General features: G+C 46.9%; 1 protein-coding gene across 1 annotated transcript; it reads right to left on the reverse strand.

Moving 5' to 3' along the window:
* Positions 1-10147: 10147 nt before the first annotated feature.
* Positions 10148-16495, reverse strand: NDUFA8 (NADH:ubiquinone oxidoreductase subunit A8). Its single transcript, XM_072984511.2, has 4 exons — positions 16320-16495; positions 14268-14431; positions 12713-12878; positions 10148-10452 (listed from the first exon to the last, which is right to left on the reverse strand). Exons 1-4 carry the CDS (start codon positions 16368-16370, stop codon positions 10315-10317), a joined length of 519 nt encoding a protein of 172 aa, XP_072840612.2. The 5' UTR covers positions 16371-16495; the 3' UTR covers positions 10148-10314.
* Between the last annotated feature and the right edge of the window lie 53 nt (positions 16496-16548).

Here is a 16548-nt window from a genome sequence, read left to right on the forward strand (position 1 = left end):
CTTACCGATCATCGCAATGCGATCGCTTTTTCGATCGCAACATCTTCTTCGCTAAGCGGTTTCGTCATTAAATGGGGCATTGGAAAGGAAAGCTTCCCAGTTCTAATAGAGAATCTGTGGAGAGCTGAGCGGTGAGCCACCAAAGCAAGAGGGAGGAAATTTTCTCAATGGAGTGCCATTAGGTCAGCACTTACTCGGTCTAGCTCTGGGTACTGGCGGTCATCTTTCCTCCCCCAGGGCCTGCACGGTGAAGCCATACCAACCAGTCCCATAAACAGACAGGGAAAAATCAAAACCAAGATTGTCCAAACATCTGCCTCCAGATTGGTAATAACTCTTTTTTTTTTTTTTTGGAGGCCAAACAAGGTACAAGAGAAGTGTGCACCTTATTTTAAAGCAAAAATCACAGCTTCTGTAAGCAGTGACTTTCTTAAACTATGCCCCCCCTTTTTTTCAATAGGAGTGGACAAAGACCAATCTGGGACTTGAGAAAGGACCTTAAGACTTGCATGCCCACTTTGGTCAAAGTCAGCCATTCTCGGGGGGGGCGCATATGGTTCTCTGGGGGGCCCTGGCACATTTGAAAAGGGGGGGTATAGACCAGGTACGATTCTGCACATACCACTTTATAAGGTTCATTATACAACATTCATTATACAATTCTGATTCGGTCTGTATTTGTTTCATATTGTGCTTATTAGGGCCGTGGCCAAAAAACAGGGGGGGGGGATGGCCAGTCTAGACTCTAAACACACACACACACAGAGAGAGAATTATGCCATGACATTGTTATAGGGAGGAAAGGAGCACCGAAGGGGCTCTGTTTCCCCATACCAACTGATGCTGGGCCTCCAATTTTAACATATATATTTTGACGCAAACTGGGGTTCTCAGCCAAGCAAAAGACAAGCTTGAGAAGGTGGGGCCGGCTCTTGCAACAGCCAGAATGGATGACCTGCCCCAGGGCCAACTATTTTATATACACTGGAGTCAAACGGATATCCGCCCATGAAAAATCGATCCAATTTCTCGCAAGAAATTACAAGCAATCTGATTTTCGTCACCGTCATCATTAGCGGCCATTGAGCCCCCGCCAAATGTCTTTCCTTCTCTCACGCCCTCCCCTTCTTTTCCTTTTTTAAAAGCATATCTTTTTTTTAAAGAAAAAATGACTTTGCTCCTGGTTGCTCTGGAAACCGCCACCGAAGGGGGTCTCCCACCCTCCCGCCTGCCCCAGACCCTCCTCCCGGTGTAACCAGGAACAGATGCGGCTTTGACCTTTGCAACTTCCTGGAAACATGCATTTGTCAAAATAAAAATAAGAGAGATTAATGTGAGGAAAGGGGCTTTTTAAACTACAAGGAAATCGCACCCCCTGGACCAGAGAGGGGAGGTGGCCATTCCCGAAACCACGACAGAGCCCCCTGGCCCGACAAAGCAATGGGGGGCTGCTTCTCCCCCACCCAGCCCTCTTTGGGGCCACCGTATGGATTTTGACAAGCAATAAGCATCCCTTTCAAGGTGATGGAGGCCTTTCCTTGCCACAAGCTACTAAATTCACTCAACATTACACTGGCAACCCAATGGAGATTTTACTCGCCTTCCTTTGCTCAGTATGGATGTCTTCATTACAACCTTCAAATGCTCTCTTGGCCGGACAATTTATCCATTTGCCCAACGAGAGGGACAGAATAGTGCCTTCCCACCTGTGTTTGCATCAAGAACGGTGTGCCTAGTGACCTCTAGTGGCTCCAAGGTGGAACGGCTACTCCACCTCTCCACCCGAACTCCACGCACTTCGTGTTTTAAAACAGGAATCGGAATTGAAGACCACAGTGATATCTGCCACCTGGATAAATTCTTCAGGTTATTCTGCATCTGACTGTCGCAAGGAGAAAGAAAGGCTCTAAGCACTATGCCCAGTGTCAAAGGAGGCGCAGAAAGGACAAACAGGGTTGTGAGTTATAAAGAATCATTTCCGCGGCGGTGAAATTTCCTATTTATATATTTTAAAACTGTATTTCAGAGACTTGACCTGAAACTCAGCTCCTGCTCCCAGGCCCACGAAACGTGGTATCAAAATCTAAGAAAGAGGGTACATTTGAAGATGCATACAGTGACCTTCCTTTCCTCAAGGCACTTGTGTTTATACCTTCCTCTAAACATCAGTGGCTGCCTTCTCTCCAGTCATGCTGCAGCCGATCTGTCCCAGGGCCACAGGTACTAAGGTTCCCCCCCCCCCCCTTAGCCCCTGTGATTCTTTTAACTGGATATGTTTGGCTGAAGACTAAATTGGCATATTCTAAAGCTCTGTCTAGAGGTCCTGGTGAGTGCAGGTTCCACGGGCATGCCCACCCAAGATAAACCTCTGGAATCACACCATCTCAACTGAGCCACGTCTTGTCTTGGATTGCCCGGAAGTCTTTCTTCCCATCAAAGGACAAGTTTCATTTAACAAATTCAAGGCCAGCTTGCAACGGAAGGTGGGGTGGGGTGTTAACAAACTACAGACCGCGCTTCCATTATCCATTTCTCAGGACTTGCTTTCCACACGCTGATGAATACTGAACGCCCCGGATGGAGATCTTAGGCACACGCACCACGAGGACTCGGCGGCTGCATGCGCAAACTCCCCGTGGCGACGGCTTGCACCAAACCTTGTGTCGTTTCCCCCCCCCCCCACTCATCCTAGTCAGGGGTTTCACATGCCTGCAGGTCACCCAGAGACTATTTACATTCGGCTAATCCTCGCCAGAGCCGGCGCTCCCCCCCCCCCCCTTTAACCCACCCAAGAGCCCTTCCTTGGCTGGTTCTCAAGAACTGGCTCAACGGCAAAAGGACACATTTTGAAATACATTTTTTTTTAAAAAAATCAGAATTCCTTTTTTAAAAAAAGCCACACTATCAGGCCTTCCTAAATAATGGGTACTTTGAAAACTGAGATAAGCAAGGCATGGCCAAGGTTAGACCAAGGGGAAAAGAAAAGGTGATCAAACCCAGCGTCTACCAACAGAGAACCTAGTAAGATACTGCGGAAGCCTGCCAATTTTTTTATTATCCCCACCTTTGATACTATGAGCTCATGGCAATATACAGGAGTCTTCTCTTCCTCTGAATCAGCCCTAGGCTTCTGGAAAACTGGCAGTCAGAGATAGACTGCAACTGTTTTAGGAGTCCCCATCTTAAGCGTGGGATGTGGATTATCGAGTGGGTTTGTTTGTAAGCCCTCGGTTTTGGAAGCTGGAAGTGCTTATGCACTCCAACGGGATGTAAATTAAGGGTGAGAAGGAAAGTGATATTGCTCTCAAGGTGTTGTGTGACACCGTGGATGTGCTGTGACCCCAAGATCCCACGGCACGTTGCAGATCACCTGTTCAAGACCCTGGTGTAATGATGAACAGAAACAGGAACATTCCAATACGGCAAAAAGTCTGAGCTTCCGGCTTCCTCAATTGAATTTTTTAAAAAAAGGCTAGATCCAAGGTGGTGGTTAAAGGAGGGTGATGATAGAGTCTTTCTAAAGGATGGGTTGTAGTCATGTTGGATGTAGACTGAGATAAGGTCAGGAACTCAAATCCAGAAGTTCCCTTTTTTTTCAAAAATTGTTCTTCTTTCAAACATACAGTGCCAGGCCAGAGGGCCACTATGGTTGAATTTGTTGTTGTTTAGTCGTTAAGTCATGTCCGACTCTTCGTGACCCCATGGACCAGAGCATGCCAGGCCCCCCTGTCTTCCACTGCTTCCTGGAGTTTGATCAAATTCATGTTCGTAGCTTTTTGATGACACTGTCTAACCGTTCCATCCTCCGTCATCCCCTTTTCCTCTTGCCTTCACTCTTTCCCAACATGAGGGTCTTTTCCAGGGAGTCTTCTCTTCTCATGAGATGGCCAAAGTACTGGAGCCTCAGCTTCAGGATCTGTCCTTCTAGTGAGCATTCAGGGTTGATTTCCTTCAAAATGGATAGGTTTGTTCTCCTTGCAGTCCAGGGGACACTCAAGAGCCTCCTCCAGCACCACAATTCAAAAGCATCAATTCTTCAGCAGTCAGCCTTCTTTATGGTCCAGCTCTCATTTCCATACATCACGACAGGAAAAACCATAGCTTTGACTATGCGGACCTTTCTCAGCAAGGTGAGGTCTCTGCTTTCTAAGATGCTGTCTAGGTTTGTCATCATTTTCCTCCCAAGAAGGAGGGGTCTTTTAATTTCGTGGCTGCTGTCCCCATCTGCAGTGATCATGGAGCCCAAGAAAGTAAAATCTGTCACTGCCTCCATATCTTCCCTATTTATTTGCCAGGTGATGGGACCAGTGGCCATGCTTCAGACCATTTTTTGCACTCTCCTCTTTCACCCTCATTACGAGATTCTTTAATTCCTCCTGACTTTCTGCCATCAAAGTGGTATCATCTGCATATCTGAGGTCGTTGATATTTCTTCCGGCAATCTTAATTCTGGTTTGGGATTCCTCCAGTCCTGCCTTTCACATGATGTATTCTGCATATAAATTAAATAAGCCGGGGGACAATATACAGCCTTGTCGTACTCCTTTCCCAATTTTTAACCAATCAGTTGTTCCATATCCAGTTCTAACTGTTGCTTCCTATCCCACATATAGATTTCTCAGGAGACAGATAAGATGGTCAGGCACTCCCATTTCTTTAAGAACTTGCCATAATTTGCTGCGGTCGACACAGTCAAAGGCTTTTTCGTAGTCAATGAAGCAGAAGTAGATGTTTTTCTGGATTAGAACTATAATTGGTTGAATTAGAAATACAGAATTATAACACAGAATTGCAGAACTGTAGAAGCAGAATAGATTGCAAAGGGTCATCTAAATTCCCTGATGTGGTGTGACATTTTCAGCTAAAGCATCCAAGCTCTGGCCAAGGCTGAGTCAGAGTTCCCCTGAGCAAGGACAGAGTGCTTTTTACCCTTTCTCCAACCTGGTGGAACTGCAGGCATGGCCACTAAGCCCCAGCGGATCTTATTTGGGGATATAATGATAGCTTTTGTCTGCCATGAATTCTTGAGTAATATACAAGGAAAAGCAAATATATTTTGTCAGGAAAAGTTTCATTAAAGGTGAAGGGTGTTTTTTTTTTTTAAAAAAGCTATCAACCAGAGATTTTTATTTTTATTTCATTTTACAGGCAAATTTCTTTAAAATAAAACAAAATGATAGAACCTCCTGTGGATTACAACGTTCAGATTTAGCAAGGGGGGGGGGAGAATCAAATTATGTCAAAGGAACTGGCAAAGAGTTGTCTTGGATGGCCCTGTGATTAAGTGGAAGAATATGTAAATGTACGTGGCAGTTGCCATAGTTACTACATGAATTACTGCTAGTGTTGTTGTGCAGGGGTAGGATTTTTAGTGTGTTTTTTTTTTAAAGAAAGAAATCTCGCTGGCCTCTGCAAGGGTCAAGATTTGCATTCTCAACGAGGACGCCTCCTCAAACGGGGCCGCTTAGGAAGAAGGCTATAGCCACGAAGAATTCAGCATACGGCTGTTTGTCTAGATCAAGGGTGGGCGATTGGACTGTGGGCCACCAACAGCCACCCACTTGTGTTTTTTATTTTTATTTTTTGTGTTTTTTTTTGTTGGAAAATTGGCAGGCGGCACGCCAAGGTCTGAGAGAACGCATCTGAAGGGTGCCCAGCCAGGTCAAAGATGCCTTGGAGTAACGATGCATCCATACGTACAGAGCAAGCGCCTTCAGAGTCACCCAGCTAGCTCAGTGGTTTAAGTCTCCGGCTACAGAGCCAGAGGTTGGGAATTCGATTCCCCACACGGCTTCCTTGATAGGCACTAGACTTGATGATCCATTTGGTCCCTTCGAGCTCTGCAGTTCTAAGATGATGATGATGATCGGAGACACAGGTTACTCCATACACAAAGAGGAGGAAAGCTACTGCCCCTGAATCTTACTTGGGGGGCTTCCTGGTGATCACCCTGTGGTGATGGTGCGGGGAGAACACTGGGCTTTCGTTTCCCCCTTTGGCCGTTTATCCTCCAACTCTTGCGTGTCTCGGCCACTGCTGCTGGGTGCGGCGTGGCGCACCGTTCCGCTTGTAGGAAGCTGCCGGCCGGGCGGTCCTGACCCCGGTCGGCCGTGTGCTCCCCGGCCAAAGCCCTGCGCGCCTGAGCCCGGGAGTGGCTCAAAAGACTCGTGGCTGGCCCACCCTCTTGCCTAAACACAGGAAGGCAGAGGTCAGCAGGGGCCAGCCCACGGCCCAAGCCTCAGGAAGCCGGCTTTGGCAAGGGAAAGGAATACAAACAGCACAGCAGGCAAGGAGGGAGGGAGGCAGAGACGAAGCAGTATCGCAAGGCCTCTGATGCTGAGCTGGCTGCCTAGGCCAGGGACCCTCATGGGATCCTCTGGTTTCATGGATCTTTCTCTGACGAAGGTTCATCCTGCCATGCTTCAGGGGCAATGGGCCCAGTGCCTTCCGTCCACATGCGTTTTTGATGTCAAGGGCCACTTCTCACTCCTGCCGTTTTTTCTTTGCTTCTGGGGGACGATTCTGCCGAGGTCTTCCAGACCTACCTGGTCATTTGACTCTTTTCTGCTGGGACATTTTCTCCCGAAGCAGCCGGAGGGACGTCGGCTCTCCTTGAGGGTCCGCATAGCCACTCCTCCCTAAAATACACACAAGGAGGTTGTAAATCTTCAGCAGCCTGCCCTCCAAGGGACGTTGACCTTGCAGAGGCTGCCTCTGGCCCCACACTGGCAGGCTAAGAGTGTGGGGGGAGAGTGTGGGGGGGGGGGGAAACAAGATTTGAACTCCAGGCAATTGTTCAATTTAGATTATTTCTCCAGGACACCAGATGTGGGTGGATGGACGATTGTGCGGTAGGCCTGCTATTCTGGGAACAGTTGGGGTTTTGTGTGTTTGTGTGTGTTTTAAAGAACTGAAACAATTTCATTTTCCTATCTTTCTTATCCCCCTGCCCCACCTTCCCCAGATGAAGAGGGAACCTCTCCACCCACCCACCACGCAGAAAAAGGGGGGAGTCACCACTCTTGTTATAAAACATGCTTCCTGATGGTATCAAAGTGGTCTATGCATTCCAAACAAACAAGGGCATCTCCGAATCCAGAACGATTGCGAAAGAATGCAAGGCTTTCCCCCCTCACAGGTACTGGCTCGGGACACATGGCAGCAATTTTGCTGCTTTGTGTATTTTGGCTCTGCTTTGAAAAGAAAGACAAAATGACAACGAGGAGAAAGCAGCTGCTGGATCTCCTACATAAACGGCCGGGAGCTTTCAGCTCGCCTGGGTACTGCATGAGGCGGGCACGCACCCAATAGAGATTACGGGACGTTTTTGTGTCCTGCTTGCTTAGAGGCGCGACAAAATAGGTGTCTTGCTGTCGAAAACAAAAAACATGTTGGTCCATTTCGTGGTTGGCCTCAAAAAGTTCCACGGCACCTTCGCGACGAACATCATCAGGAGTTTTTGCAAATCACAGCATAATAGAGGAAGTGGGCTGCACGTTAAAATATTTATGCCCCACCTTTCTCCTGAAGGGAACCCAAGTGGGCTTACAATATTTAAGAACAAACAATATGAAGACTGGAAGGAAGGAGCCCAACTCTTAGGCAGCTAGTCACCGGAGGGAAAAAGAAGAAAAGACTACCTGAAGAGAAAAGTCTTAGCCGGCCTATGGAAAGATAGCAAAGAGCGGGCCAGCCTAGCATCCAGTGGGAGGAAGTTCCATAGCTCATACGCACCTGGTACTTGGGAGATCTACTTTCAAATCTTCATTGGGACACAACATTCACTGGGTGACCGTCCTGACCAACTTTGCAAGACTGCTGTACTTTCCTTCTGCATTCATCAGAGGGAACTTTAGAGATACAATCATCAATAATAAGCCAAGCTATTTTGGCTCTCTCTTTTTAAGAACGGCCTCACGAGTTAATAATAAATGGCTTTTTCCTGGATACTGTTGGCTGTTCCATTAGATGTGAGTTGACCAGGAAAGAACCACCTTTTTAGACCACTCTTTTCCCCACCCAGAGAGAGAGAGAGAGCAGAGGGATTCTTACTCCCAACCAGAGTTTTCAAACAACTGCATCCAAAGCTGGTAGTGGAATGCCAACTTCCGTCCGCTGTTTCGTTGCCTCTTGCTTTTACTCTTTCAGAGTTTTAAAACACCGATAAAACATCTTTCTACTACCACATGTTGCCTTGAATATACAGTTATAAAGCTGCAGGGGAAGCTGTGTAAATATGCCAACCCCTCAAAACCAACCCCCCCACTCCCTGCTTAGCAGCAAGCAAATGTCTGTCATTAAGAACAATCAGTACATAAACCACAAGGATCTTGGGAGTGTGAGGGGCCCGTTTATTAATTTATCTCTAATACTTGAATACTTGTTTGCTAGTGTGAGATCACTGTTGACGTTATTGCTTTTCTCTCCACAATTAGAATGTGGCCGCACACAGAATCCTGGGTACATCTCCTACAATCCCCTGGAAAAAAGGATTCTGGGCTTTTTAGTCTACACACACACATACAAAAAAACTTTCTCAAGCCCTGAAACTGAAGCGTGCATGCAGGAATGCGAAAATCTTTTCAGGCAGATAACATGCTCTGTGCAACAAGGCAGCCGGGCTCCCACCTGATGTCCTGTGACACAACCGATTAGTTTCAGGTCTGTCGTGACAAGCTCTGGCACAGGTTACGGCCTGCACTGAAGCACAAGCAATGTTTTCCCACGTTGCAGGTAAAAAAAGAAGGGGGGAATGGGGCGTGAGAAATGAAAAAGAGCCCCCCATGACAAATCAAGCCGGGTCTGCTCTCTATCTGCCAGGGAAACGTCTCGGCAAATTCCACCAAGGCGGCTTTTAAAGTCCCAAACTCCGTCTTGACGTTTGACGGCTCTAAGATTTCCAAGAAACCATTAGGGTTCCACCAGGGTGGGAGGCAGGAGGGGGGGGGGTGGCTGATGATTGACAAAAGCGTTAAGGGTAATGCTGAACAGACCCGGCTCCGAACCAACCGCCGACCTCTAGAGGCGGCTTTGAGGAGAACAAGGACGAAACCCTTTGCAGCATCCATCTGCTAGGAAGCTTTCCCAGCTGCACGGAACCCAGCCGCCTTACCAATCCAAGGGAACCTGGTCTGCTCCCTGCCCTGAGAAACTTTCCTGCATGGCTAGACTGTGGGTTTCAGTGGAGGCACATTAAAGGAAAGCGGGAGAGACAGAAAGACAGGATTAGGGAAGGCACCGGTTCAAATTGCCAGGACAAGACAGTGTGAGCCAGTTGTGACCCCTCAAGCCAAACTACCTCACAAGGCAGCTGAGAGATAAAATTAACAGGAGTGAAGGTGAGAGAACCACATCAAGAACACCTTGACCCCGCGTTCTTTACCTTCGGAATTCCTCGGAAAAGGAGGGTAATAACAGAAAGATAAGGAGCACTTCCATGGACACTTTTTTTTAATATATAAAAAGAAAAATCTATCTATATAAGGCACCCACTTAAAACACAGAACAGGGAGGGAGGGGGAACAATCACAGATGCTGGGGTGCTGAACGGAACCCCGAAACACAAGCGAGGTTTGCATTAATCTTTCCATTAATCCTTCGTGATTCTAGGAAGCACGAAGACTGCTCCACAGGGAGTCTTGAGAAAGTTTGAGATCGGGGTTTGGAAGGGGAAAAGTGAAGCTCAGCCCAAAGTAAGGATATATTATGCCCCCCCCCCATTTGTGGCTAGAAAGGGGTGACAGAGGTCACATCCACACACACCCCAGGCCAAGAACCAAGAAACCTCAAAGCCTACAGTTCCAATATAAGAGAACAGTGTTCAGTTAAGAGGTTCATAAGAGTTATAAGCACACTATCACTGCAAGGGAGGAGGTAGGCGAGCAAATCAGGATTGATCAACCCACACCTAATGTTCACTTTTGACTTTCCATCCTAACCACACAGCCGGAACGACCATCATCCACCAGTGAGTCTCACCGGTTTTTTGTTTTGTTTTGTTTTTGTAAACTCAGCCATTCATGTCATGACCCAAGAAAGGTTTGTTTTCCTCACAAATATTCCAGGGAAACAACTCAAGAATTTTAGACCTGAAGTTCTCAACCACTTCCATCCCACCTTTCAAAAACACACACCACCAAATGCACAGTTTTAAGGAACATAAATTTAATGACTCTGAAGAGATAGATTTCCACTGATACACATCAGTAAAGTGTAATTTGGACTCAAGGTTCACAGAGACTAAATCTTGAATTTAGATTCAAGACTCTTCTTGTTTCACACAGACCAAGGTGTCCATCTGAGCTGCGTGTCCCTTTACCAGTTAAAGAAATAAACCCGGCTACCGTACCGTGAAGGCTTCAACTCGCCTTCGGCTGGCGGGTTTGGCGGCGGTCTTGGCTTGGAATGGTAGGGGTTCTCGGGGATCGGCCGGTCGGTCTGCACTTTGGTGACCTGGAAAGGGGAAGAATCACACTGCAAGATCTCGCTGGCCGCAAGAGGCAAAGGAATCGCAAAGAACGGGAATGTCGAGCAAAAAGAAGCCACGTCAGGGAGCTGAGGGAAGGAAGAAAGTCCATGCACAAGAGGACTCTGAGCTGGTGGGCACTCTCCACCCAACACTGAGATGCTTTCCAGGTGTCCTAGGTTGCTGCTTCCAGAATCATCCACTCAACCACGCAGAATTACAGTCTGACGCATCTGAAGGGCTAACATTTCAGGATGGCTGCCTTATGGGATGTCAAGACGACCGGACTGACCTGTGCCAAGCTTGCCTGCTCTGACCAGCAGCGGCTTTTTGGGGCCTCGTCTTAGGCCAACCCACAGGAGCTAAAGTAAATGAGGAACGAACTGGCACTCTTGTGATTCTTGCCCCGGGGCTGTGGGGCTCAGCTCAAGAAATGTTAAGACAAGGAGAAATGTCTTGAGAAAAGAAAAATATATGGACAGGTGCAATTTCCTTGAAAAGAAATAAGGGTAGAGATATTTGATATATATCTGTAAGCATGTAGGAGACACAATGCAGACGTTCCCAAAAGGAGTCCTAATTTATGTTGGCAGAATATAATGCTTATGTCCACCAAAACAAGAGAAACACGGTGCTCATCCCAGTAGTCCAAATACATAAAACAACCTGTGCAGACTGGCTAAATATGAATTCTTTACAGTACCTATATATTCTTTACAACACCGGGAGAGAGGGAAATCCATGTGGTATGTGAAGCAGAGGTTCTAATGAAGGGATACTCTTTGGTTTTTTTCTGGGAATAAGTCTGTATTTGTAGCTCTTAAGATATTTTACCAGTAACACTTGCAGCCCCAGAAAGAAAGTAAAGCTGCCTTTTCATGTGAGCAGCTTGGGTTAGCTGAGACTTCTTGATGTGTCAACGAAGAAGCTGAAGTTGTTTCCCCAAGGAAATTCTGCCATAAAGAAACATGTGCAGCTTAAAATCCCGATCCGAGTCATCCTTGAACAAGACCTCTCAGCTTGTTGGGCCTGAATGGACTCTGTAATGTTTGAATATTTAATGTGATATGTGTTGTAAAAATATATGTGTGTGTTATAACACATTCGAATTTAGCCAGTGTGCACGGGTTGTTTTATTTGCATTACTTGAATATAATGTTTACAGCAGCAACACTATGCACTTTTTTTCTACCTTTAAGGAAATTTGTCAAGATCCAGGAACCAGTCCCACCACCTCTCGATGAAATGCAACAAGATGCACCTCCAACAGGCATGGAGCTAACAATCCACTTCTACCGATGAAGGAACCAAACAATTCCAAGCAATTCACTGGGGACAAGGGCAACAGAAACAATCACAGTTTGGGATTTCAAATCCTCCCCTGCTCGGCAGGATGCAGCAGCAGCCAAAAGGACAGGTAAGATCTGAAAGCTAACTCTTTGAAAAAGTGTTATTTTAACAGACAGGTAAATATCTTGCGGAGGCTGGACTCTGGGTCCACCAAGCTTATGTTCTTCTACTTCAGGGTGGACTGCATGCAAGGCGCCTCCTCAGTCTTGGAAGGTAGGCAGCTGAAGTGCCTCTTAACTTGAGCCACTCACAAATGTCATGTGATTAAAAGACAAACCTCCTGAGCGTGTGGACCGACTACTCCACCACACGCTGCAGCAATTAAAGACTGATCAACTGGATGGGAGTGGAGAAAGGATCCAAGATCCCTTCACCCTTCAACTGCTAACCCTGAGCACAGGCTGAGTACCATGGGCAAAGTGTTTCAGAGGCCAAGGCACCGCTTAGGCCTCCTGCGGACCGAGGCAGCAGCAATCCTGGAGGCAGCACAAGCAGACCGAAAAAGCGTGAAGCATGTTTTAAGAGACACGGCGAGAAAGGACTGAAAGCAGCAGCCAGCTCACCACAGGGATTGAGAACCCTCGAATCCAGAGGCCAAATCCAGCCCTCCTGAAGTTACTGCTTGGCCCTTTTGCATCGTTCTTTGTCCCTACGGTAAAGGCTGAAATGCCTCTCTTGCAGCTTCACAGCTGGGCAGGTACAGATTTAACCTAAACTAAGTCAACATTTCTGCTCCTACGTTTCTGGCCTTCAGACCCACCGGTAGCTCAAACTGCAGCCCCAAAGAACTTCTCCGGCATCCAATTTGGGTTGGGGGAAAAAGTTCCCGATCTCTGCACTTGACCGACACTCAGCACAGGTCAAGAAGACACACAAAGAAAGACGTTCCTCAGTTACCTTGGAAAGGTGTCCCAGGTCAGGTCTCACCCAGCCCAGCTTCTCGAGCACACACTCGTCAAAGAGGTGCTGCTGGCTTCGGCAGAAGCGAAACTCCTGCCCGCCAGTGTGGTCGAGACAGGTCCAATAGCTGGTAAATGGCTCAGCACAGTGCAGCTTGATCTGCCTGGAAACAGCAAGAGGTGGTGTGGGTGTTTTCCCTTTCACGGACAGAAAAGGTGCAGAATGGCTTTGCAAGGCCAATGACACCTGCCATAGGATATACAGGATGATTTAAGAATAGAAATCAGCTTAAAAAGTCATCAGATTAAAACTTTCATTCTACCCTTTTTCATTTAAAAACAAACAAACTTTACCTATCTTTGATTCACAGTACCACAGCTGTCATCAGGGACCTTCTAACCGGCCTAACAGATCATTTAAGGGAAAAATATTTTAATAGGAGGGTGCTAAACTTTTCACCTGAAGTGCTTTTAGCACTACTTTCAATTCTGCTGTTGTTTTTAACAGGATGAGCCCTTTCGCTGTCGTCCAGTTTGACAACTCACTATCTTTTCATTTGCATTTTATTTCTTACTGGACTGAGCCATGTTGAGTCCCTGGGTTTGCACCCCCACACAGTCCTGAAACCCAAGAGATAACCTGAGTGCTCGGCCGGAGCCCTACCCACCCATCCTCCGGGCATGGGGTTCCAGCTGCAACCAGAAGTAAAAGGGGGGCAACAATGGCTCGGCTTTGCGGCCCCGATGCAGCACTGCATGTGCCCATGCAGCTTAGAAGAAACACTGGTAGGGAGGAAAGGGGTGTCCTTATATATTGAGTTAACAGGAGAAAAGTGGGGGCTTAGATGAGGCTTATCATCACGACACACTTGCTTTGTACAACAGGTGGAAGATATTTACAGTGGTGCCTCGCTTAACGAGTGCACCGTATAGCGATGTTTCCGTATAGCGATCCCTTTTTCGGAATCGCTATACGGAAACATCCCCAATCGTCGCAATGGGGAAAACCCGCATTGCGAAGATCGGGTATTGCGGCGGCCATTTTGGAGCCGCCGAACAGCTGATCGGCGGTTCCAAAATGGCCGCCGGAAGCCCGGAAATGGCTGCCGGCAGCCGTTTTCGCGCCCTGCCCTCGCTTAGCGAAGGTGTGAAAATGGCTGCCGGCACTTGGAATCCTCGCTGAACGGGTAAGTAACAAAGGTATTGGAACGCATTAAACGAAGTTTAATGCGTTTCAATACATTTCCCCTACCCGTTTAGCGACGATTTCGCATAGCGAGGGTTAATCCAGAACGGATTAACCTCGCTATGCGGGGCACCACTGTATTTATTTATTTAAAATATCTAATGATTTCCTCCACCCAGTCGAGGACAAATGGGCACTAGGCTCAATTGACCTTTTCCATGGGGCAGCTGAGCTAATGTACCGCAGAACATTCAGCAAAAGTCGCACAGCGATCCATCCATTTGGGTTGAATGTGCATCACGCAACTCTTTATTTTTAACAGACCTCGGGACCTGGGCAAGCCAAACTCTTCTGGGCAGGGGCATACCTGAAGAAGTCCAGGGCACACTTGTTGACTTCTCTGCCTTCATTCAAACACTTCCGGGGGTCCTTCTCCTCCCAGCGACACAACATGAACTCCTTGTTGGCCTTGTCGCACTGCGAGCCATAATGGTGGGCGGCTGCTTTGAGGACAGCGGACGACACATTTAACTGACAAGGAAACCAGTGAAGTGAGCAAGGGAAGGACTTGCAAATAACGCTGCGTATCTGTCATCACCATCATAAATTGGAAGAGAAACATTATTTTTTCTCCCACACATGTAAAATCATAGGACTTTTCCCCAGCTTTCACAACAACCACGCCATAAAGCTTACAGCACACTCTGTGAGTTGCACCATGTCACACAGACAAAATAACAACCCAGACCGAGATGTTTTCAGTGCCATATGGTGTAAAGGTGGTTTTATATATATAATATATACATATATAAACACATGCACAGGACTTCTGGATATGTATAAACACAGACAATTTGAAAATGCACTATTTAGAACACAAGTTGGGAACAAGGGACCTTCTAGATGATGTTGGACTGCAAGTCTAATCAACCCTAGTGAGCAGAGCAAAATGAATGAATGAATGAATGAATGAATGAATGAATGAATGAATGAATGATTGATTGATGGTGGGTGCAATAGTCCAGCATCATGTGAAAGGAGATTCATTCCTCGCTGTTGGTTTAAAGGGAAGCCTTCTGAGTAATGGCTACAAATTAAGGGTTTATAAACCGGTGCCAATCCAAATCAACCCACAAGGTAGGAATGTGATTGAAAGGAAGAAAATAAATAAATGGCAAAGATCAAAGAATTTAAGCAGTGATTTTTAATGAACTTGGGGAAGTCAAGCTAATGGTTTCACAAATCTGCCTCAGAGAAATGTTTTCGGCACTTGGTTTATGTCAAAAAGAACAAGCGCTCTATGGATCCGTGAAGGTCGTAGATTTGGATAAACGAATCCAGATTAAAACAACCAAATAATCTTGTGGCATCCTTTGCTGCCCAGAATAGACCTTTGGTCTAGATGAGTGGGGTAGAAGTGAAACAAACAAACAAATAATATTTTTAAAAATACCAATAGTCTAAAACGCTATAAATCTTTCTGCAGCAGAACCCTAATTTTTAAAAAGCTTATTTATGAATACAGAATTTCAGGCCTCACAAGGGGTCTTCCCTTGTTCCTGCTGTCAAAGTGCTCCACCTCTGTGGATTCAAGATCTGGGGAAAGAAAACAAGACCTGATCTGTTTGTTTTTAAGGTGCAGTATTTAACTTTTTTGGTTTTCTTTTATTTTGGCCTTCCATACTTCTATTTCACCTTCCCCTGACAGGGACTCTCCTGGTTGCTAAACGGTTGTACCTGTATCCCGGCTGGCTAAATGTTTTACAGTATATGGAAGAGATAACAAATCATACCACAGTTTACACACACAAAAAAAAATCAAATAAATAAATAAGAGACACACTCTCTTTGGCCTCCCCTGTTCAAAAAAAAAAAAAAAAAAAGCTCAACTTTCCATTCTTAACTTTATTTTTAAGGCTTTCCTATTTCATAGTACAGACCACGTGTTGAGGGGCAGAATAAAAAATTGTCTCATTTAACCACCAAATTTTGGCCCAAGAAGCCATTTTTGGGGAGAAGAAACCCACCAACTTCTTTATTCCTTCCTCTGTCTCTTTTTTTTTTCCTCATAGCTTGGAAAAGTTACTTTTTTTCCCTGGACCTCCACATTCAGAACCCTGGTAGAGAGAAAGTTGGTAATTCTTTGTTACATTAATGGGAACAGAAAGACCTGCAACTTGGAAAAGTTACTTTTTTCTGGACTACAGTTCCCAGAATCCCTGGTTGAGGGAAGGATGAGGTTTTCTCTCCCCCCCATTGAGGGTTGGGGGGGGTTTGAAGGGCCTTCAAGGGTGAGAGGAAGACTGAGGGAGGGGGGTCTGAGCCGCCCCCAATATTTTGGAAAAGGGGGGGGAGTCCGGTTCCCTCCTCAGGGTTTCCCCCCCCCTCACCTCCTCCTCTATTAAAGCGGCTCCCTCACCTCCGGCGCTTGGAGCTCGTCCAGCGAGGGTATCTCAATCGTGGTCGGCATGGCAGCAGCGACCGGCACAACCCGAACTGACCCGGCACGGCCTCCCCTTGAGCTCCCCTTCGCTGCCCTCCCTCAGAAACTAGGCCGCAAGCCTGCGGCCACTGCGCAAGCGCCAACGTCCTCCGCGGCCGTCCTGCACGCATGCGCCACCGTTCCCCCCCCCCCCCACGGGGCGCTC

The sequence above is a fragment of the Pogona vitticeps genome, chromosome ZW-PAR, assembly GCF_051106095.1.
Source record: "Pogona vitticeps strain Pit_001003342236 chromosome ZW-PAR, PviZW2.1, whole genome shotgun sequence".
Taxonomy (NCBI): Eukaryota; Metazoa; Chordata; class Lepidosauria; order Squamata; family Agamidae; genus Pogona; species Pogona vitticeps.